This window comes from Pelmatolapia mariae, linkage group LG1, assembly GCF_036321145.2.
Source record: "Pelmatolapia mariae isolate MD_Pm_ZW linkage group LG1, Pm_UMD_F_2, whole genome shotgun sequence".
Lineage (NCBI taxonomy): Eukaryota > Metazoa > Chordata > Actinopteri > Cichliformes > Cichlidae > Pelmatolapia > Pelmatolapia mariae.
The window spans coordinates 4587767-4610058 of NC_086227.1; the positions used below are offsets into that span (position 1 = coordinate 4587767).

At 41.6% G+C, this 22292-nt stretch overlaps 1 protein-coding gene across 1 annotated transcript in view; it reads right to left on the reverse strand.

The window, feature by feature from the left end:
• Positions 1–22292, reverse strand: part of fah (fumarylacetoacetate hydrolase (fumarylacetoacetase)) — a 31740-nt gene that overhangs the window by 6403 nt on the left and 3045 nt on the right. The window contains exons 4-9 of the mRNA XM_063477293.1: positions 20373–20422; positions 12528–12618; positions 10845–10942; positions 10062–10114; positions 9756–9855; positions 1782–1912 (exon numbers count right to left, since the gene is read on the reverse strand). Of these exons, the coding sequence (XP_063333363.1) occupies positions 1782–1912; positions 9756–9855; positions 10062–10114; positions 10845–10942; positions 12528–12618; positions 20373–20422 (523 nt within the window). The remainder of the gene's footprint in view (positions 1–1781; positions 1913–9755; positions 9856–10061; positions 10115–10844; positions 10943–12527; positions 12619–20372; positions 20423–22292) is intronic.

The window sequence follows — 22292 nt, forward strand, 5'->3', positions numbered from 1 at the left end:
TGATTCATTACTTCAGAGAACACATCTCCACTGTTCTAGAGTTTGCAGGAAGAACAGGACAAGCTCCTGTTCTGCTGATGGGTTAAGGACCTTTACCGCCTTGTCCAGCATTATTTTAATTAATTTTTTTGCCTGTCCTGTCCAGTACTGTAGCGATCAGAATTATTGTCTGAAGGCCAAGAAAAATGCCCAATCGATTTATTTTCCCTGGTGGACCATTACGTATTTGCTATACTGGTCCACTTGATTATATTTTTCTTTATTTTAAGTTATTACAATTACAACGGACAGCACCAGGGGACAAGAAAGAAGAGTAAGAAGAAGGAAAGTGAAGTTGGGAAGAGAGTTTAACGAATGCGAGGGGAAAAAAATAAAGGAGAAGAGGGATAGAGAGAAAGGACACTGAAAATATGCTTGACCACCTGCTGGAAAAAAAACACAACCAACAAGAAAACAACACAGCAAGGAAACCACAGCAACAACCAACATAAGCATAAGTAACAGTAAACAATAAATACTGAATGTTGAGTACCTGTTTCTACACCTGTATGAACACTTGTGTGTACACCTGTGTCAAAAAGTGGGTGTGGTAAGTCATAGCCCCCCCCCCCCCCCCCCCCCCCCCCCAAGAAGCAGGCATGGAGGAGATCCGGGCCCCGGACATCTGGAGGCCGCCCAGAGCATGAGGACCACCACAGGGGCAATCACACCACCCACCAAGAAAAGAGCTGAGAAGTGTCCCGGAAAGAGGTCACCCAGCAGCCACTGTACAGAAGCCACAGGGGGCCGCAGCGAAGAGCCCAGAGGCTCCACTGGCAGCTGGCTATGCCACTGGCTATGCCAGTACACACCCGAGCACCCAGCTGGGGGCACCAGCCACTGACAGGGTGTGTGGTGGGAGGGGCCTGAGATGTTGTTATGTTATTGTATTTTTGCACACCTCTGCTGCTTGTGAAGCTCGCACACAAGAATTTCACTCACATGTACTGTACCAGTGTACCTGCACATGTGATGTGACAATGAAAGTGATTTGATTTGATTTGTTCTGAGAGAGGTGGAATCTGAGACCTGACCTAACACCTAGATATAGACGAACAAGCACACACAGACACAAAGATCCATTCCCACCCTCATGCACACATATATACTATATATATATACAAATACTCAGCACTTGCCCAACATGGACACACACAGAAATAAATGTAGTGCACACACTCACACTCCCCTCTACATAATCTATACTCCCCGGTCCAGGCACAAGCACCCTCAGAGGAGCAATCCCAGACCATGGACATGGTTCCCTTTACGCTGGGGTGGAGAAAAGAAGACCATCCCTGGTCCTGCAACAGCAGGGAAGCCCACCAGCCCAGACTCAGACCAGCTCCTCCTCCCAACCCTCCACCCCAGATGGCAAACAGAGAACGGGGTGTGTGAAGAAAGGAAGCCCCTTCCTGGAGTCAGCTCACCCCCTGACCCCCATGGGTGCCCCGTTCCCTGATATCCACCAAGGACAGTGGGTGCCTGGGCCCATCCAGACTGAGGCCCACAGCAGCAGCACCACCAAGCCCCACAGAGCATGAGGCGGCCCCATCCGACCCAACAGCAAACTACACCCATGCAGTTAACTCCCAGACTGCATAAGACAATAGACACCCAAGTTGAGTTCATCTTTTGACTTGATGCTATAGTCTGATTCAAATGTGCTCCTTAATTATTTTTGAGCAATGTACTACATGCCCCTTGTCTTTGTTGTTGTTAATTGAGAACTTTATGTTAACCTGAATGGGGTTAGGCTCAGCAAAGGGTAACAGTGCCTCCATGGGGACGACCCAAGGTGAAATAGTTGTCCCAAAATTCTTCCCCAGGAAAGGTCCCAATGGAACATACTCCCAGGCCTGGATGTCCCTAGCTGAAAATAAACACAAGTGAGAGAAGAGAGAGTAATTAGGTAGGTTATTCTTTTTTCTTTCCAAATTACTTTGCAGATTATTCAATCCACTCTTGTGGCAAACATTTAATTTAATAAATTGTATTCCTGGACACAAATTTCCAAAGTGCATAATTATCGATTAATACAAGCTATGAGTTAAAATATGGTTTTCCATTCATAAAACTTTGTGTTCTTCGTTGCCACATTGACAATTGTATACTGAGAACTCTTTAGAATCTATACGTTGGTCGCACATAATATACGTCCAGATTAAATATCTTTGTTTCAAAATCATGCAGAGTGTAATGATTTGTGTATTTATGTCAATGAACACAAACAAATACATTGCCTTGTCAAGGCCTTTTCATGTTTTGCCATGAGAATTGGTAGTAAGGGATAATTCATCAATATACCATCCTATTTATTAATGAATCAATTTTTCAAGGAACATTTCTAAAATACACGCACAAGCACATGTTTAGTCTAAGTAATGTTTTATATTTACTAAAACAAACTGTTGAAAAGTTAAATTTAATCTTGATCTTGAAAGGTTAGTATATACAGTTCATACCTTGTACCATAATTCATTGTTGTAATCCAAAGTTTCATATTCATTTTATTTTATTCAATTTGCTGTTCCTCAGATTCCACTTCATTTAGAAACTGATTCCTTTTGATCTCATAACATTTTAATGTTTAAAATTACATCTATAACAAATCAGTGATTAGAAAAATATATTTTTAATTAAATTAAGAAAACATTTTCTACAATTTAAAGCTGCAGTGGAGACTGTCTAATTAAATCGCCTAGATGTATGATTGTTTGGTTCAAATTTGCATTGGCTACTGTGGTACCAGCATGACCACCTACAGGTTTAGTTTTGATGAAAATGGTTCCTCTCATGAAATCTAGCTGCAGTTCATAATTAGACAGTATATATTGTTTAAGTATATTATACAACAGTATTGTGTAAGTATATATTTTCACAAACAAAGACTCAAATGGAGCTATGGTAGTGTAACAGGACTGTTACTGATGAAGAGTAACTCTCTGCTTTGGGGGTGACTGTAGCTCAGGAGGTAGAGCAGGTCTGCTAACTGAAAGGTTGGTGGTTTGATCCCTGGCTGCTCCAGTCTGCATAGCAAATATCCTGTGGCAAGATACTAACCCCAATTTGCTCTCTGATGCGTCTATCAGATTATAAATGTGTGTGAATGAAAATGCTTTCTTTCTCTTTTTGGGTAACTTATTCTTTAATGTTCAAAAAATTTATGGGTCCATTTTGAAATGTTTGTTTCTTGCTGGTTTAACTCAAACAGTACTTTGACTGCAGGCATTCTTGGTTCCTGGGAGAAGTGCCTATCGTACATTTGCATTCATTTTTTCCCCTCCATTGCACTATTTAGTTGTAGGTATAAGTTTGACAGTGACTTCCATAGGAGTCAGCACCGTTCCTTTGTTTGGGGAAGGATAGAGTGCAAGCATGAGGAGGGAGGGATAGGTGATCTTTCGGGTGATGAGAAAAATATTTTCACATCTAAAGCATCTAAACCCAGATACCGTATTTTTACAAGACACACACCTGCAGGATACACATTTCAAGCTCAAGTACTCATGGGTTGGGGAGATCTTTCATTTAGCCTTTAAAGCCAGAAGAGTAGCTATTTGAATTAGTAAGAAGGTTCATTTTACTGTATCCAAAACAATATAAAATAAAAATGGTAGATTTCTTATAATCGCTGGATGTTTATTTCACACCCCCGTTTTATTAGTTAACATTTACGCTGCAAATTTTGATAACCTAGGTTTTACAAATAACCTATTTAGCACTCTTCCTTTTCTTGATACCCATCATCTAATTCTCGCTGGGTACATACTGTGTAGTGAGCCTCCTCACCTCGTGTCTTTACTCAGTCCTCAATGTCAAATTCAGTCTCACCCTTCATGTCTCAGAATGGGTTTGTAGGACACATAATCCGCAAACAAAAACATATTCTTTTTTCTCCCAGGTACACCAATCCTATTCCCATATAGATTATTTTTTTTGGTTCTCTAATGCCTAAAGTCATGTAGTACTCAGTCATGTCTGAGTACTACCCAATCGTTATTTCAGACCATGCTCCGTTAAATTTACCTAACTTGATTTGGTGTAAACTTGAAATTCAGTTTCTCCACATTTTTCACCCCCCTCTCTTATCTATTCATCACTGCCTATTAACCCTTTCACACATAGTGGTCACTACAATGGACAGCTATTCAAAGGCTGTTTTCTTGTATTTGTGTTAGTGTTGATGGTATACTTGCACATAAACCACTATATTGGACACTGATGTGTCACTCCATACCTGCCACCCACTGGTCGTTTAATGTTACTATAGATGTATGACGTGTTTGATTGTAATTATTGTTATTTAATCCTGATTGAGGTTGTCATAATTCATGCATGACAGGGTTAAACCATCTTCTGTTACTTCAAGTTCTGTAGTGCTCTCTACACTTAAGATTTGGTCTCAGTTCAGATCTCATTTTAAATTCATATCCTCTACCAGAATGTTGTTGTTGAGAAATCATCTATTTCCCCCTACCACCACCAATGACACTAATTTGATGTGGCACGAAAGAGGCATAAAAACCATGAGAGGCCTTTACAAAGATGATGTCCTTCTTAGCTTTTCAGAGCTGTCCTCTCACTTGTTTCTCTACTTTCAAAGTAGACACTGTATCTCATCGCTGTTTCCAGATGTTCCAATTTGCCCTGCTGACCCAGGTTGACGTTCTGGTTCTTAGGCCCAATCAGAAATCACCTCTATCTAATATGTATCATACACTTATGGTGACCAAATCTGACTCATCAGGTAAAATCAGCACCATCTGGGAGCGTGAATTAGGTGCTGAACTGTTTGAATCATGGTGGGATAAGGGGAAGCTACAGTTTGTACAGTTTAAAGTAATAAACAGAGTCCTTTTTTTTTTTCAAACTCCCATTTATCTAAAATCTTTTCTTCAGTTCTAGACCAATGTGACAGATGTCAAAACTCACCTTGGAACCTAAGTCATATGTTTTTCTTCTGTCCAAGTTTGCACAAATTTTGGAGTGATTCTTTTATGTACTTTCAGCGGTTTTTGGAATCCGATCTGAAGAGACCCTCTAATTGCCATATTTGAAATTCCAATGACCCCTCTTAACCCATCTCCTCGGGATACTGATATCTTTGCTTTTTTGCTCCCTTCTTGCTAAACCCAGTATTTTACTCCTCTGGAAATCTCCCACACCTCCATCTGCATCACTATGGCTTAATACTGTCTGGACATTTTTGAGGGTGGAAAAGACAATGACACTGACAATGAAGGCTCGTTCCAAAAACTCTACCCATAAGTGTACACCCTTTGTGGAATATCTCAAATCTTTACCTTCTCAGTGCTTAGAAAAATGCAATTTACCCACGCTGTGACTGGGTTGAAAAGATGTGTAATTAATTCTTATTTAATTTAGTCACAGGATTTAAGCACCCCCCCCCCTTCCAGTCTTTTCTTTAATTTAATTGAATTATCTTTTTAAATGTCTTTTTCTTTTTCTTATTACTTTGTTCTATATTTTAATTTGCTCTTTGTTTTAAAACAAAAGTTAAAATGGTTGGAGAAATCTGTCATGTAAGATGCATATGATGTGTAGAAGTTTGTATAACCTAAAGAAAGAAAGCACTTAGACAGGAAACATGCTTGTGTGAAGTGCTATGAGTGCTCAGAGTAGAAAAGTGCTATATAAGAACCAGTCCATTGACCATTCCTCTTCCAACCTCACCAGTATAACTGCAGATATTTTTTTCCTTACAGATAATTTTTCAGATCAGTGAACAGGCTGACAGTAAGAAGCACTTCTGCTCAGTGAGCCTTCCATACCACATCTGTGTTACCACAAACTGACACACAAGTATTAGTTTGAAGTACAAACAAAGTTGAATGAATTAAAAAGTGTTAATTTTACCCTTAGTAGTAATCTGTGTACATCTGTGAGACTTCGAACACTAAATTAGAGCCAATTTGAATTAAACTAAAATGTTACACAGCCACGATAGTGGAAGAAGTATCAAAATCCTGGATAAGTCAAAGTAACATTGCAAAATATCCACAATGTGAATTAGTGAATGAATTCTGCAACATTTATGAATGCAGGCCTAACCAAATGAGTGAAAAGGAATGCAAACAAATGAAAACTAAACTGCACAATGTCTATATGCATACTTTCAAACAGTACTTCTAACTATTGGTGCCCATACTACCAGTGTTGAGCCACTGATGCCAAAGGACACCTTGTTTGTATCATTTCATCCCAGCACCTTTAAACTTGCAGTATTTGACACTCTAGGAATAACTTTGCCTAAAAAGTGTTGTTTGGCAGCACACGCAGAAGCAAAACAGTGAGCGGAGAACACACTGTATAAAAAGGTCATTATCATTAATATAGCAGCAGACTTCAGCTAGCAGATGTGTTCAGATAATGTACTGCGTTGCTCAAGTTCATACACCAATGGAATGCTTCAGAACTTCAGAATGCACATTACGTCATGTTGTATCGGAAAGTGATAAAATAGGGAAAACAATGTCTAGAAAATGTCTAGAAATCCAAAGAGAGAAAACTCATTGGGGAGACATACAAGAAAAAACCAATATGACACAACAAAAAACTAAAGCAAAGACTTTAAATAAACTCAGAGGTAACGAGAGAAGGGCAAGTAGGTAGGGGAAACAAACACAGCTGAAACTAATGAGACAAAGGAAGCAAAACTAAATACAAAGCATAGGCAACAAAGGTAATTAACAGAGACAAGCAATACAAAAAGGACCTAAGGTTATCTGTAACTAAAACTGAGAACTGAAAGGCACAAATAATTAAAACAATAACAAAGCAATACAAAGCAATGGAGGATAAACTTATATAATCACAAGGAAAAGTATAAATAATGACCCATCAAGGACTGAACAGAAAATATCATGAAGCCTATCCATAGGTTCAGTAAGGAAGATCTGTAGTTGTTTGTCTGCCTGCTTTCCTGGTTCTTTGGCTGCTAGTCCATTATTTACTTCACTACCCGTTTCCCTCGCTGTCAAACTCAATACTGTCATCATTACTCTATCCAGTCATCTTCTCTGAGTCAATCAGCCTCCACTCTGCATGGTTTAAATCTGTGCTCTCCGTCATTCAGCCTCTCATTCCACCCATGAAGGTCGGTGGTTCCTTGGCTCTCCCTAGTCTGCATGCCAAATATCCTTGGGCAAGATATTAACCCTAAGTTGCTCTCAGATGCATCCGTCGGAGTAGGAATATATGTGAACGGTAGTTAGTAAGCACTTAAAATCACAGAAGAAAGTGCTTGTGTGAATGTTGCATGTTGTATTAAGCGCTTTGAGTGCGCCAGGGGAATCATTCAATTTATCTTTAGCATTCGTGCAACCTACCACCTCCCAGTCTCCAACTCACAGGCACCTCAGTCAGAGCTCCAGCTAAGCCTCAGTCCTCATCTTCACCAAAACCAGCATCTACAGTCCGGGTGGGGGGGGGGGGTTCTGCCTAAATCACTGGAGTCTAATTGCCAAATGCATTCATTTCTCTATGTCAATAAATCATGTTCAGTTCTGTCAAATCATCTCTCCTTAATGAAATAATTTCCAAAACCTAAAACCCAGAAGCATGACACAGTAACAGCAGTATTCTCAAAGGTGCCATCCACTGTGAAGCTAACAAAGCAACATATTGTGGCATGCAGAGGAATCTTAACAAGGAAGCTCCACACAGAGATTGAGCTTGTTGTTTGACCCCAAGCTGGTAGGGGGAGATCTTTATTAATCATTTGTTGGTGCTACACTGTGCTTCGAGGGTCAATAACAGCATAACAGAACTTACTTATGGTACTGCGTTCTTTCTATAAAACAATAACAGTCAGTGACTTTGTAATGCAGTATAAACACAACATTAAAGATAACAATTAAAAGTAACGTAACCATAAACAATGAAACAAGAACATCTAAACAGCAGCACATGTCCCAAGGCATGATGGGAGAGAACTAGCTGCTCCCCCAACATGCCACAATATGCATGGTAATAGTTTTAATGCCAATCTTCTTTCAGAATCTTTTTGTCTTCTTGCACACAGATACAATTCATCGCCTGAGCTTTCTCCACTTAAAAAATACTTTAAATAAACAAACAAGAAGAAAGAATTGAATTTAGCTTATTGTGCAGTTCTATGGGAGAAATTTTAGATGGCAAATATTCATAGAAAGTCTGTGGTGAAGTCTGCAGTCTGATCTCCTGAGGGCATCAGCAGTCATGTATAAAGTAAAAGTGACATCAGTTCACCTTCAAGCTGCATATTCAGCAGAAATGTCACAGGCTGAAAAATCTCTTACCACTGTACTGTTAGGAGGAAAAGCTGGGGACTAAAGTGAAGAGTTCAGTATACACTAGTAAGACAGGATGTGCTTGAAATATCAAAAGTCCAGAGAATATGTTCCCTAACTTACAAGACAACTCCCTACTTACTGGATATTTTAAGAGTAAATTAAAGTCAAATTCAAAGGCTTTGTATATTTAGCTTTTTATTTTTATTTTTCTATGGCTTGTATCTCTCTGACACTCAGACACGAGAAGGCCTGGCTTACAATCTCCGCTCTAATTCATCACAAAGTTGAGAGGAGGACTCTGTGCAGGCTAGTCAAGTGCTTCCTCAGCAATGCCACTCAATCTCAGCATCCACTGACCTGTGATTTCACATGGCCTACCTGTCAGGGGCTGGGTCTCTGACCCAGCATTTTGAGTTTATTCTGTATTTTTGAGTTTCTTGTGTAATGTTTGTGATTATAAGTTCTTGTGTTATTCTTATTTAGGGTCTAGTTTTGTTTAGTTTAGCCATTACTATCATCTGTCTCCTTGGTTTTTGTGTCTTGTTTCTTGTCTAGTCGTGTGTTTTAGGTCTGTGTGTTCCATATTGTCAAGCTTGTGTTGTCATGTCTATGTCTCTCCATGTTTCCTGTTTTATTTTGAAAGTCTTGTGTTTCTATGTTCAATGAACATCTTGGGATAACAAAGCAGCAATATCTGCTCCTGTACTTTAAACACATGGGATTCATAGCCTCTCTCAAAGTACCAATAAAAGACAAGAGCTACAATAGTAGTTGTGTTGAAAAGGCACAACCTGTACTCCCTGAATAGCCTCCCAAATCACAGCCGGGCAGGGCAGAAGTAACTCACCCAGTGTTGTGCAGAGCATTACGAAGTGCATACATATTAGACTAAACAGCAGACTCGGTTTGTTGCGACCGTAAAGATGTGGAGGGTGGAAGTTCATGACTTATTTTTTCACTTTACTTTAATCGGAAATAAAAAAGAACTTTCACTTACACTTTTAGTAGCTATAGCTATGAAAATATGAAAACACCTTGCAGCATTCATAGCATGTAAAATTACATCCTATGAATATAAAAGGACAATTAGCTTTTACAACCAGATACAATGTGTCATTTGAACATAAATTATTTGAGTCTCATAGGTGTTCTTATTGAATAGCGTCACAACCATATGTGAAATGTAAGATTCTGTGACAACCTTAGGTGTGTAGATAATTTCGGAATGAAGACAGTTTGACTATGGAATTGCAGTTGGTGGCGTACCAATAGGTTCTCTAGTAACATTTTGGGAGTCTCCCCTTCTTCTCCTGCAGATTATCTACTATAAACATGCCCATTTCTGTTGCATAGTAAAACCATCTTCAAGCATTTATAACATGAAAATGTTGGTGTGATGTATTGTTTAGAGACTCTTACCACTCCAGTCATTCATGAGTACCATTCCAAAGATGTGTTCATGGGCTTTTTGGATAGGAATGGGTTCCCCTAGCGGATTACCTCCTCCAACAAAGAATGCCTGATCACAAAGAGAAGCAGTTGTGAATATGAAAACAACTAAATACTGATGTACCTATACTGAAGTACAATACTGAATATTCTGACCAGAGACTGACCAGAGAAACTCTGATCTTTCGCTCAGTTAATTCAGATGTTGAAATTAAATTAATACAATTACAAATAAAATACACATGGGCTGTTAGATTAAAGAAACACATTAATCACCATCTCCAGTTCAATGTCCAGCTTCTTAGATGGGCCAAACACTGGAGGTTTTGCTAAGAAGAAGAACAAAGGCAACAGTTATCGTCAGCTATACAAGGTGAGACTGTGCCAAAGCTGCTCAAAGTCACAAGTACATCTCGCAGAGTCATATCTGTGGACAAGTAAATGGTTTATATACAGCACATGATTGAATTTAGACGCTAAAGATGCATTAATTTATATTCTGATGACTAATAAAGCACAAATTAGTTAAGCAACACACAAACAAAAATAAAATAAAGTTCTTGAAACTAGATCAGGGAAAGCCTTGAGGATTTTTAGCACTTATATGATGAATGTAATTTGGATCCTTTACCTCTGATTTGGTCCATCGGGGTAATATAGATCTATCTAATTTAGTTCACTTACTAGTCTCTAACTTTGCGTCTTGCTGAGCATATAGTGTAAAGTGATTCATCAAAACTTTTTTACTATTTGCTGCTGCTGTAAATTCTTTAGCATTAGATATCACTGCTGATTCATTAAATCAGCATTGATTTAATTTACTTATCCTATTTGATGAGTAAAGGTTTACATGAAATCTTAAGATGTAAATGGTTTGATTTCACAAGACTTGAGACTACTTTATTACTTATTACTTGTTATTCTGTTCTCTTTCTTATTCTTTTTCTTCGTTATTCTGTTTCTTTCGCTGCAGGACCATGTGCACGTAATTTCGTTCCACCTCATGTAAACATGTGATGTGAATGACAATAAAGAATCCTTGAATTATAAGGATCTTACTCTGATCAGGCCTCATCTGGCCTGAAGGGCGGCGGATGGGAGTCCCAGAAACAACCACTGATGATGCCCGACCATGGTATCCCACAGGAAGCCTCAACCTGCATAATACAGAACCCAAGTTACTACAACAAGCTGCTGTGCCACTTTAAGTCTGCAATGTGTAAAATGGATAGGAAATTGATTTCTGCAATGACTGGCAAATAAGCTGCATCATTTCTAGTTATCTTCGAAATGTACAATTAGTGACAACAAGAAGAAGATAAGGGTAAAGGCATAACCTACAAAAATGAGACAAAGGTACTTATAGTTGAAGATGAAATATTAACCATAGTAAATAATGACTCATTTAATTACGTAAAAAAGCTCAATGTACGCGAGCGTGTGGGTAATTCTTAAAAAAATATTCTGAAAACAAGCACTTTTAGGCATGTAAATAATGTTGAATACTAAGAAATTTCAAATCACATATGTTGCCAAAAAGTGCCAAATGGCAAAACGTCTGACTTTGAGATTATAAAACCCACTGTAACATTTCTGCTTCAGTTCAGCAGCATCGATCGTTGGTCATGTTCATATTTTGATTGCTGGTTTTCTGGACTTAAATGTCTTCCGAATCATATTTTCAAAGTGTTTATATGCAATAAAATCCAAAAATAAATTAGGCGAGGAAAAATCAACTTTTTCTACGTTTCAGTCTTAGTAACTTTGACACAGTAACATCTGCTGTAATATTTACACAGATTACTGTGATAGGGTGGGGCCAGGTTTAACAATGAGCTCACCCGAAACCCTGGCTGATTAGGTCCCACATCTGATAGGGTGGGGCCAGGTTTAACAATGAGCTCACCCGAAACCCTGGCTGATTAGGTCCCACATCCGCTTTCACACCTTGGCTCATGTGATTAAAGGATCACCAGGGGGTCCTTTGTCCCTCTTTGGGGGGATACTCCCACTGGGTTTAAATCTGGGACTCTCGGCCATTTGACCTTAGAACTGAAGAAGCTTCTCGGATGAGAGGTGAAACGTCTTCAAGCAACTTTAAGAAGTCCAGACGCTTTTCTTTCCAAGCTCCTTAGACTACAATGACCTGGATGACTGAGAACCTTCACAGACATACACAGATTACTGTGGTTTACAGAAATACTCTATTCATTTTGGTCATGTCATTTTCAAGCAGTAACCTCAGAAAGACTGTATGGGCGTTTAGTTTGGCAGGTGTTTTGGTAGCAACCAGGGACCCTATACAATATATGACATGTTGTGGTTTACCATTTGCCCTTTGGAGCTTTTAAATTGCTTCATTTTATAAATGAACTGTTAAAATGAAGTGTTGAGTAACTTTATGCAACCTTCATTGCCTGAGATTAAATTATCCAGTATCCAGTACAGTGTGTCAGATTCACACACACACTTATACTTTTAGCATTATTTTAGCATTATTCCCATGAGAACTCACTTTATGACTGAGGGATTCAGTGGAGATTCCTGCAAGTCCACACCAATGCTCTGAAGTACAAATTAATTAGGCGAACCTTGTAGTGGCCCTCAGTATACCACAGTTTGTGGACACTTTGAAATGATCTCTTTCAGCCTATCTTTTAATATTACTACACATTAAGGCCTCCCAGTCAGCATTTTCTTCATTGTATGAAGTGTTTACTGTTGGTTGGATTCACAGTGTACCAGTTTGGCATCAGAGCATTCTCCTTTCCCCGGAACATGATCCCAACATTAGTGGCATGATCTCTGGAGGAGTAGAAGTCCGTGTAGTCTCCTATGAAAAACAGACAGTTCATGAATGGCATAGATGCATTCTTTAACAAATAATTGCAGGAGCGGTCTGCATGCCACTTGATTTAGTGTACCACTTCGAGATTAAGTATAAAAAAAGCTTATTTTTCTTTGTACTCTCTGCCTCCTGCATTCTGGGTCCACTATACGATTCTCCACCCAGTTACATTTGCTCTGTCACAGCTGTAGTAGGCTCATTATTTTCAGCACAGTAAAAATGTGTTGTGCTGAATTTTGCAAGTGCCTTGAGCCACTCCTATAGAACGAGCAATGTCCTTGTAAAAGAAAAAACAGCATTATTTGATGTGTGTGTGGCGGGGCGTGGTTTACGATGCTGCTGCAGGTGCGCTTGATCCACCTGCGCGGCATCTGCAATTACGGCTCGCCTGCTTAAAACCTTGGAGATTTGGTTAACAATGTGGCTGTTGGTGTGTTGAGCTGGCAGCGGGCTAGCTGCAGCTGTATGTGGATGTACAGCAACCGTGTGAGCGTTAATAAAGTATGTTGAAAAGCATGTTTATGCCATCGGGCGGCAAGGCGAGAAGCTGGCCCGAATGGTGGCCGCCAGTTCGGCCACCATGATGGCAGGCGGTAGTGGCACCACGCCGCAGGCAGGAAGAACTGCGGGTCCAGACTGAGCTCCACTTGCAGAGAATGGTGGGCCTGGCCTCCCAGCTCCGGTCCTGGCTGGCACCACCGCCAACCCCACCAGTGTGCTCCGACGGCGCGGGAGTGGTGGAGGACCGGTCGGATCAGGTGTTCTGGGAATCCATCCTACCTGACAAACCATCCTACCCGTTGTTTCTGCGCATGCGCACAACACGAAATTAAGCGGCAAATCATCCTACCTTTGTGAATATGACCTAGACGCATACTCTGACGGGTAAAATTAAGTGCCAAACCATGCTACCTTTGTGAATGTGACCTACAACATACTTTAACGGGTAAAATGAAGTGGCAAACCGTCCTGGCTTTATGAATATGAGCTACAAGCATACTCTGATGGGCAAAGTTAAGTGGCAAACCGTCATACCTACTTCAATTTGTGCTGGAATTACTGTGTGACAGCAGAAATGTGCATAAACTACTTAAGGTAGGACGTTTTGCCAAAGTAGGATGGTTTGCGGCGGCCCCTATGCCAGCACGCAGCCTGCCTCAGCGCCCATTCCCTCGCGTGGGAGCCGGTGGGGCTCGGCAGGGGCCGGTGCCTGTTCCTGCGCCCCGGAAGAAGGCTGAGGAGCAACTGCGGGGCCCACCAACTCAGCCCAAGCCTAAGTGCAGAGCGGCGGAGGCACCGTGTGGGAAGCTGCTTCAGGCGGAAGCGGCGGCGGCGCTGCGGGAAGAGGCGCCGTGAGCGCCTGAGACGGCTGAGGCGCAACTCAGGGAGCTGCTCCAACCAGTGTTGCCAACTCCTCAGTAAGGAAAATCGCTATTGGCTGTCCTAAAAGTCGCTAGAAGTCGCTAAATGACATCATCACCTAATTTGCATAATTGGTCACGCTAATATAATTGTAACCTATGTTGTTGGAGAGAGAAATAACATCGTGGAAGAGACATAAAGTGAGTAAAAAACGTCCTAAATGCATTTAGAGTTTATTTAGAACTACAAATTAAATTTCTTTTAGCAATTATTGGTTTTTTTAATGTCACAATTCCAACCCTGCTCCTTTACCCGGGCTTGGACCGGCAAAAGTGACCCGAAATAGGCACTCTGGTGGAGTTACTTTGTGTGTGTGTGTTTATAAGTAGTTTTAAACCTTGTGATCCACAAAACAGCATAAGAGTAAAAGAGTAAAAGAAGAACTGACTGCGTTACAGCACCCGCTGCTTGTTGAGAGTAAAAGCGATACGCGCTTTCACGTCTTTTTTTAGCGACTTTTTTAAGAAAAAAAGTCGCTAGGGGGTCTGAAAACTCGCTAAATATAGCGACAAAGTCGCTAAGTTGGCAACACTGGCTCCAACCGGCGGAGGCGCAGCGCCGGAAACTGCTCCAGTCGGGAGTAGTGATGGGATTTTCGGCTCTTTTTAGAGAACCGGCTCTTTCGGCTCGACTCCCTAAAAAGAGCCGGCTCTTCAGGTTGTTTTGTTGCTTTAATTAATGTATTATTAACAATAATATAAAATTATGCACAAAAGGAATTACTAATGTAAAAAAAAGTGGTTTTATTTATATATAAATATATGAGGTGGCCCCTTGAGACAAAGCACGTACAAACTCCAAAAAGCACGTACAAATTCCAAAACACATTCCTAGAGTTAACTGAACTTCCAAAACAGAGCTACCTAGATCACTTAAATTACACAATTGAAAGCATATGTGTATGGTTTGTGTATTTATACACAAGCACTCATATATAGTCAAATAATAAAAAAAAAATAAAAAAAACTTCATTTACCTGTTACTACCACACACCAAATCCGGTCGTTGGTACTTGCTGGCTTGTGTGGCCACTAGGTAACAAAAACTCAACACTGCGCCCTAGCATCCTGGAGCACTTCTGTTGTGTTTTGTATGTGTTTTGAAGTTTTTACGTGTTTTGTAGTTTGTACGTGTTTTGGAGTTTTTACGTGTTTTGGAGTTTGTATGTGTTTTGGGGTTTTTACGTGCTTCAGGGTTTGTACGTGTTTTGGCGTTTTTACGTGTTTTGACGTTTGTAGTGCTTTGTCTCTAGGGGCCACCATAAATATACTTTTATTTATTCACTCCACATAAAATGTAATAAATAAATCATATAATACAAAAACCAACTAGTCACAGTTCAACTTTTAACTATTTAAATTTTCAGCTTTTTCCTTTTAAACAAATTTAAAATGAAACAACATAAAAAAAAACACTGTAAACCACAACGCAATTAAATATAAATTACAATATGAAAACAAAAAAAACATGCATATTCTCTGTCATATGGGCCTGCATGAATAAACTTTCTGAATCCTTTATCATCTGCAACTGAAAATAGTTGTGGATGATTACTATACCTTTCTAATGTGACGTTGTTGTCCCTGGCTCTCTTTCTCTCTCTCTCCCTCCCGCTCTGTTCCTGTGCTACTGAGAGTGTAACTACCGCCCCTCCCCCCTCTTCCCAGCGCAAAGCACAAGGCTCGCGTGCGGAGTGAAGCGGAAAAAAAGTGCGAGAGAGAGGGTCAGAGAAAGAAAAAAAAAAACCACGGCTCGCGATAAGGAGCCGGCTCGCGTCGTTCACGTCAAAGATACGGCGACCGACCCATCACTAGTCGGGAGCGCCGGAGTCGGCGGAGGAGCCGTGCGTGGAGCTACTCCAGCCGGGAGCGGTGGAGAAGCCGCGGGATAAGTCGGAGGTGCCCGTGCTAGGAGAGTCCGCGCGACCGAAGCCCTGAGCAGAGCAGCCTCACCTCCCCCAGAGGCCAGCTCACTGCTCACTGCTGCGCCGCTGCTTGCAACATGGGTGGCCCTCGGTCCAGCTCCGGGGCTGCCATTGGATGCGCGGGCAACCCCTGGACCCACCTTATCACTGGCGCCGCTGGATGCGTGGGCGGCTGCCAGAACGGACACCTCCCTGTCGCTGGCGGCGCAGACGGGCCAGGCCGGTTCCCGGTATTGGGGGAAGGGGGGGAGTAGGTTTGGCCGTGTGGTTCCCCGGCCTCAGTCAGGCGATGGGGGTGCGTGGCGGGGCGTGGTTTACGATGCTGCTGCAGGTGCGATTGATCCACCTGTGCGGCATCTGGAATCACATATATACATATGTATATATGTATATATGTGTGTATCAGAACAATGCAGAAGGTTCTTACGGGCACCATTCTTCCCATAAACCAAGATGGCGCCGCGTATGGATGGACTTCAGTGCGTTACTTCTGTTTTGTTTTTGTGCATAACTTGTGTGTCTGGGCACTCCTCTGGATATTCTTACACCAGAGAAGAGCTTCTTAACTACAGGACTACAACACCTGTGGATTTACTTCCAATTTTTGTCGCATCTGCGGCAGATTTACTGCAGACCTTGATCAGGAAAGTGAGACGCCGAAGGAGAGGAAAGCGAGCCGGCGCACTCGTGCGCCTGAGGAGACGCGGACTGCGAACTGCTCTTCCTGGGATCTTCCTTTCCAACGTACGCTCACTCAGGAATAAGATGGACGAGCTGGCCCTGATGAGAAGCATGAACAGAGATTTTGCCTCCTCCTGTGTCTTATGTTTTACGGAGTCGTGGCTCTGTGAGGACATCCCGGACTGCGCGCTCAAGTTGGAGGGTTTTCATCTGCTGCGCACGGACTGGCAGGCCTCTCTCTCTGGTAAGACCACAGGTGGAGGTGTCTGCTTCTACATTAATAGTGGCTGGTGCACAGATGTAACAGTGATTGCTCAGCACTGCTCTTCCTCTCTGGAATACCTTTTTATTCACTGCAAACCGTTTTATTCTCCGCGGGAGTTTGCTTCATTCATCTTGGCCGCTGTTTACATCCCGCCAGATGCGGATGTGCAGGCAGCTCAGTGCGCCCTCGCGGAGCAGATACTGCACATGGAGCGGACATTCCCGGACTCTCTCATTATTGCTCTTGGGGACTTTAACAAAGCCAATCTGAGCCAAGAGCTTCCCAAATACAAGCAGTATATTAAATGCCCGACCAGAGAGGAGAGGACATTGGATCACTGCTACAGCACGATCAGCGGGGCCTATCGCGCGGTGCCCCGCGCTTCACTTGGACTTTCTGACCACGTCATGGTCCACCTGATCCCCACGTACAGACAGAGGCTGAAGCTCTCCAAACCTGTCATGAGGACTAAAAAAGTGTGGAGCAACGAGGCTGTGGAGGAGCTTCGCACGTGTTTGGAGTCCACAGACTGGGACACAATGAAGGCTGCTTCTAACAGCTTGGACGAGTTTACGGACACTGTCACCTCCTATATCCACTTCTGTGAGGACAGCATTGTGCCATCACGCACCAGGGTGAGTTATAACAATGACAAACCCTGGTTTACTCCTAAACTCAAAAAGCTGTGGCTGGAAAAGAGAAAGGCATTCAGAAGCGGAGACAGGGACTGCTACAGAGAGGCCAAGTACAGGTTCACTAAAGAAGTGGACATTGCTAAACATCAGCACTCTGAGAAGATGCAGCAGCAGATCTCAGAGAATGACTCGGCCTCTGTATGGAAAAGTTTTAGGAATATCACCAACTACAAGCCTAAAACCCCCCACTCCACTGATGACTTGCTCTTGGCCAACGTTTTGACGAGCCGTCAAGCAGCCTTCACACCTCCAACGGCCCCAACAATAGAGACACTTTGGACACTCATTCCCCCACCTCTCCCCCCTCCATAGAGCCATCACCACCTTCAAACACTTCACCTACAACACCTCCCTCCACACCCCACACCAAGGAGGATTTCACACCACCTTCTCCCACCACTACTCTTCATATTCATGAAGCAGATGTGAGGAAGCAGTTTAAGAGTCTGAATGCTCGAAAAGCTCCTGGCCCAGACGGTGTGTCTCCTGCCACCCTCAGACACTGTGCAAACGGGCTGGCCCCAGTGTTTTCTGGCATTTTCAATTCCTCACTGCAGGCATGTCATGTGCCTGTCTGCTTCAAGTCCTCCACCATAATCCCTGTCCCCAAGAAACCAAGGATCACTGGACTAAATGACTACAGACCTGTGGCTCTGACATCTGTGGTCATGAAGTCATTTGAGCGCCTGGTTCTCTCCTACCTCAAGACCCTCACGGACCCCCTGCAGTTTGCATACAGAGCCAACAGGTCTGTAGACGACGCTATCAACATGGCTCTACACTTCATCCTGCAGCATCTGGACTCCCCAGGAACCTACGCCAGGATCCTGTTTGTGGACTTCAGCTCTGCCTTTAACACCATCCTTCCAGACCATCTCCAAGGCAAGCTTTCCCAGATGAATGTGCCTGATCCCATCTGCCGGTGGATCACTGACTTCCTGACGGACAGGAAGCAGCATGTGAGGCTGGGAAAGAATGTCTCGGACTCCCGGACCATCAGCACCGGCTCCCCTCAGGGCTGTGTTCTTTCTCCTCTGCTCTTCTCCCTGTACACTAACTGCTGCACCTCCACCCACCAGTCTGTCAAGCTAATCAAGTTTGCAGATGACACCACCGTTATTGGACTCATCTCGGACGGGGATGAGTCTGCCTACAGGAGGGAGGTTGAACGTCTGGTGTCCTGGTGCAGTCACAACAACCTGGTGCTGAATGCCCAGAAGACAGTGGAGATTATTGTGGACTTCAGGAAGCACACAGCCCCACTCTCCCCCATCATCCTGACTGACACCCTCATCACCTCTGTGGACTCATTCCGCTTCCTGGGTACCACCATCACCCAGGACCTGAAGTGGGAGCCCACCATCACCTCCGTCATAAAGAAAGCCCAGCAGAGGATGTACTTCCTGAGGCAGCTGAAGAAATTCAACCTGCCAACACGGACGATGATGCAATTCTACACCGCAATCATCGAGTCCATCCTCACCTCCTCCATCACCGTGTGGTACGCTGGAGCCACTATCAGGGACAAACAGAGACTGCAGCGTGTTGTGCGCTCTGCTGAGAAGATGATTGGCTGCAAACTCCCATCTTTGCAGGACCTGTACACCTCCAGGACACTGGGGCGTGCAGCTCGGATCAGAGCTGACCCTTCTCACCCTGGACACAGACTGTTTGACCTGCTCCCCTCAGGCAGGAGGCTCCGGTCCATTCGCACCAGAACCTCTCGCCACAAGAACAGTTTCTTCCCCTCTGCTGTTGGACTCATGAACAATAACCATTTGACTGTTCCCACCACTAACACATGACCCTACACTGTGTTCACTGCATCATTCCATGTTTGGCACTGATCACCACCTGCACTCATGTACATATCTATCCTCTTAGCACTTTTAATTCTTATTTTTATGTCTATTTAAGAGTTGTATAACAGTATGTTTGCACTAAGTACCGCAGCAATTTCCTAATGTTGTAAAAATGCTCAACATTTGGCAATAAAACCCTTTCTGATTCTGATTCTGATTCTGATTTTCTTTGGAAATAATGATATTTCTACATGACCTTGAGATTTTGAGTGGAAGTTTATATAAACTCGTCAGCCACAACATTAAAATCAGACAGGTCAAGTATAATGACATTAAATCACATTAACTCAAGTTTGATAAGCGATTAAGAAAATGTATTTATGAATAAATGGTATATACAAGTGTGTATGTGTAGTAAGTGTAGTCTGAAGTTCTTTGGGCAGTCAGTAAGATTTAAAGACTATAAGTGCTGCAGTCAAGAAATTCCAAATGACACTCTTATTGCGTCCAAACTCAGCAGCTGGCACTCTGCGAGAGACCCTACTTATATAGTTTAACAACCATTTCTTGCCTTTGTTATCAGAACATCATGATAGTGTGATTACCTGACAGAAAATGACAATGAATCCACATTTTTGCACAGATTTGGCACGTGGTCCTAAACTTTTGATCAGCTGTAAAACAGCCTGTTTTAATTTAAGTGTTGTTTTGAATAAATTGCATGCTCAAAAAAATGTTTTGTCTCACTCCCATATCTTCTTGTTGCATGTCGAAGCTCTACTTGGAAACTTGTTTTACAATGCCATCTCTTCAATAATCATGCAAAATATGTTTGTTTGTTTTTTGCCATTTTTCAAGTGGTCTTTAACTTTTAATCGTGACTGTATATAAAAGCAAGTCCATTTTCATACAACAAAATGTCTGATAAGAGAAGTTTAGGTGAGGCTTACCAATGTTTGCAGGAAGGTGCATGGTGACTGCACTTTGATGGATAAATGCTCTGCACAGACAAAGGAAAGAGGTAGAAATTAGCAAAATAAGCTTTCTCAAAAGAGGATACACACACTTATGGACATAAAATCTCCTGAAGACTAAATAATGCAAAGATACGTTTTGCTTTGTTTTTCCAGAACATTTCAAGGACATTTCCAGCAACTTTATATGTGGCTCAAAGGGGATTAAACAATACAAAACTGCATTTACAAATACAGAGACACTTGTAGAGTGCAACAAAATCCAGAAAAAAAACCCCTTAATATTCTGGCAGCTTGGGCACCAGAAAAATATCTGAAAATAACAGAATTTACCATCATGTAAAACTATGGAAATTTTCTGTAATTTAAATACAATAAATGTGTGTGACCTTGTGGGATACTAAATTAGATTGCAGTTGTTTAAGCTTTAAATTTACTAGAATCACAGACTTTGTATATTAAAAATAAATGTAGTAGTAATAATAAATAATGTAGTAGTAGTATTAAAAACAATGACATTACCTATTAATATGGTAAAACACTGTTCTAAGACAATTAATCAGGCCTCTAACAGCAGAAAAGTACTGTTATTAGTTGGGCTTCATTATGTAATTTTATGTGAACATTTTTGTACTTTTTATCCATAATTAATGCAATAATATTCTGTACCGCCCATTAAACAAAAGTCACAATATTTTTATTAAACTGGTACATTGGGTTTAAAAATACAGCAATCTACTCTTTATTTTTATATGAAGTGTATGATAGGTTTTTATGTGTATTCTAGCATAAAGTTAATGGATTTACCCTTTAAAAAATATCCAAAAATTTTTGTAATTATAATATATTGTTAATTACGGATATTATAATGCACATACTGATTGATATGAATATCGAAAGAGCTTAAACAAACACTAGCTTTACTTTGTGTAATAATATTTGGCCTTAAAACATTTTAAAGTAAAAGAAAAAACTCAAAAAAGAAGAAATTTGCTGCTGTAAGACCATTTTATCATTTTATATAATTTTTTCAAAAATTAGAGATTGATGAGATTTTGTTTTACAATGCCATCTCTTCAATAATTAGGACACACTTACTTGCTTTGCCTCAGCATTTAATTCTGTTAACAAACAGACCACAACAGAAAACTTCTAACAATCTGTCATAAAAAACAAAAGTGCTTTGTTCAAATGGCTGTTAATGTTAAACAGCAAGCAATTAAACCAAGGGTACACTAAATGTAGAGTCACACTGAACATGGCAAGTTTTCCTTGTGCTGCAGACACCTAAAGATATTTAGATACGTGCAGACAGCAAAGTTATTTTTCAGTCTAGCTGACAACAGGCATAGTTTCTATGCTTCCTGTGAAACAGTGCAGAGGTAGTCTAGCTCTATCACTAGAAATAAACCACTACAAACTTCACTGGTGGTGGATAGCTATATTCTGAGTACACCACATCTCCAACTTCCTCACCTAAACTGTTGAAACTGGAGTGCTTAAATTTTGGGCGAATATTCTAAATATCATTAGCCACATTATATTATCTCTATGTATCTCTATAGATAGATAGATAGATAGATGCATGAGTGGGGCACAGAAAGGAATGGGCAAGAATACCAGAGGCACAAAACAACAGCTCCTGGTAGACAGAGCAGTCGCCCAGGACTGCAAGACCAGGCTGACCAACCTGTGCACTGCCTCGATTGATTACAACAAGGCCAATGACTCGATGCCCCACACCTGGACTTTTTATAACATGGTAGTTTACTTGACTCCCAATAAGCAGCAGTCTGCCACCTGCTGGCAGCTGGCTCTTTGCAACAGTGTCTAGTGTTGAAGTGGCAATTTAAAGGGATGCACAGTGACTATTGCCCTAATTAATATAATTTCATC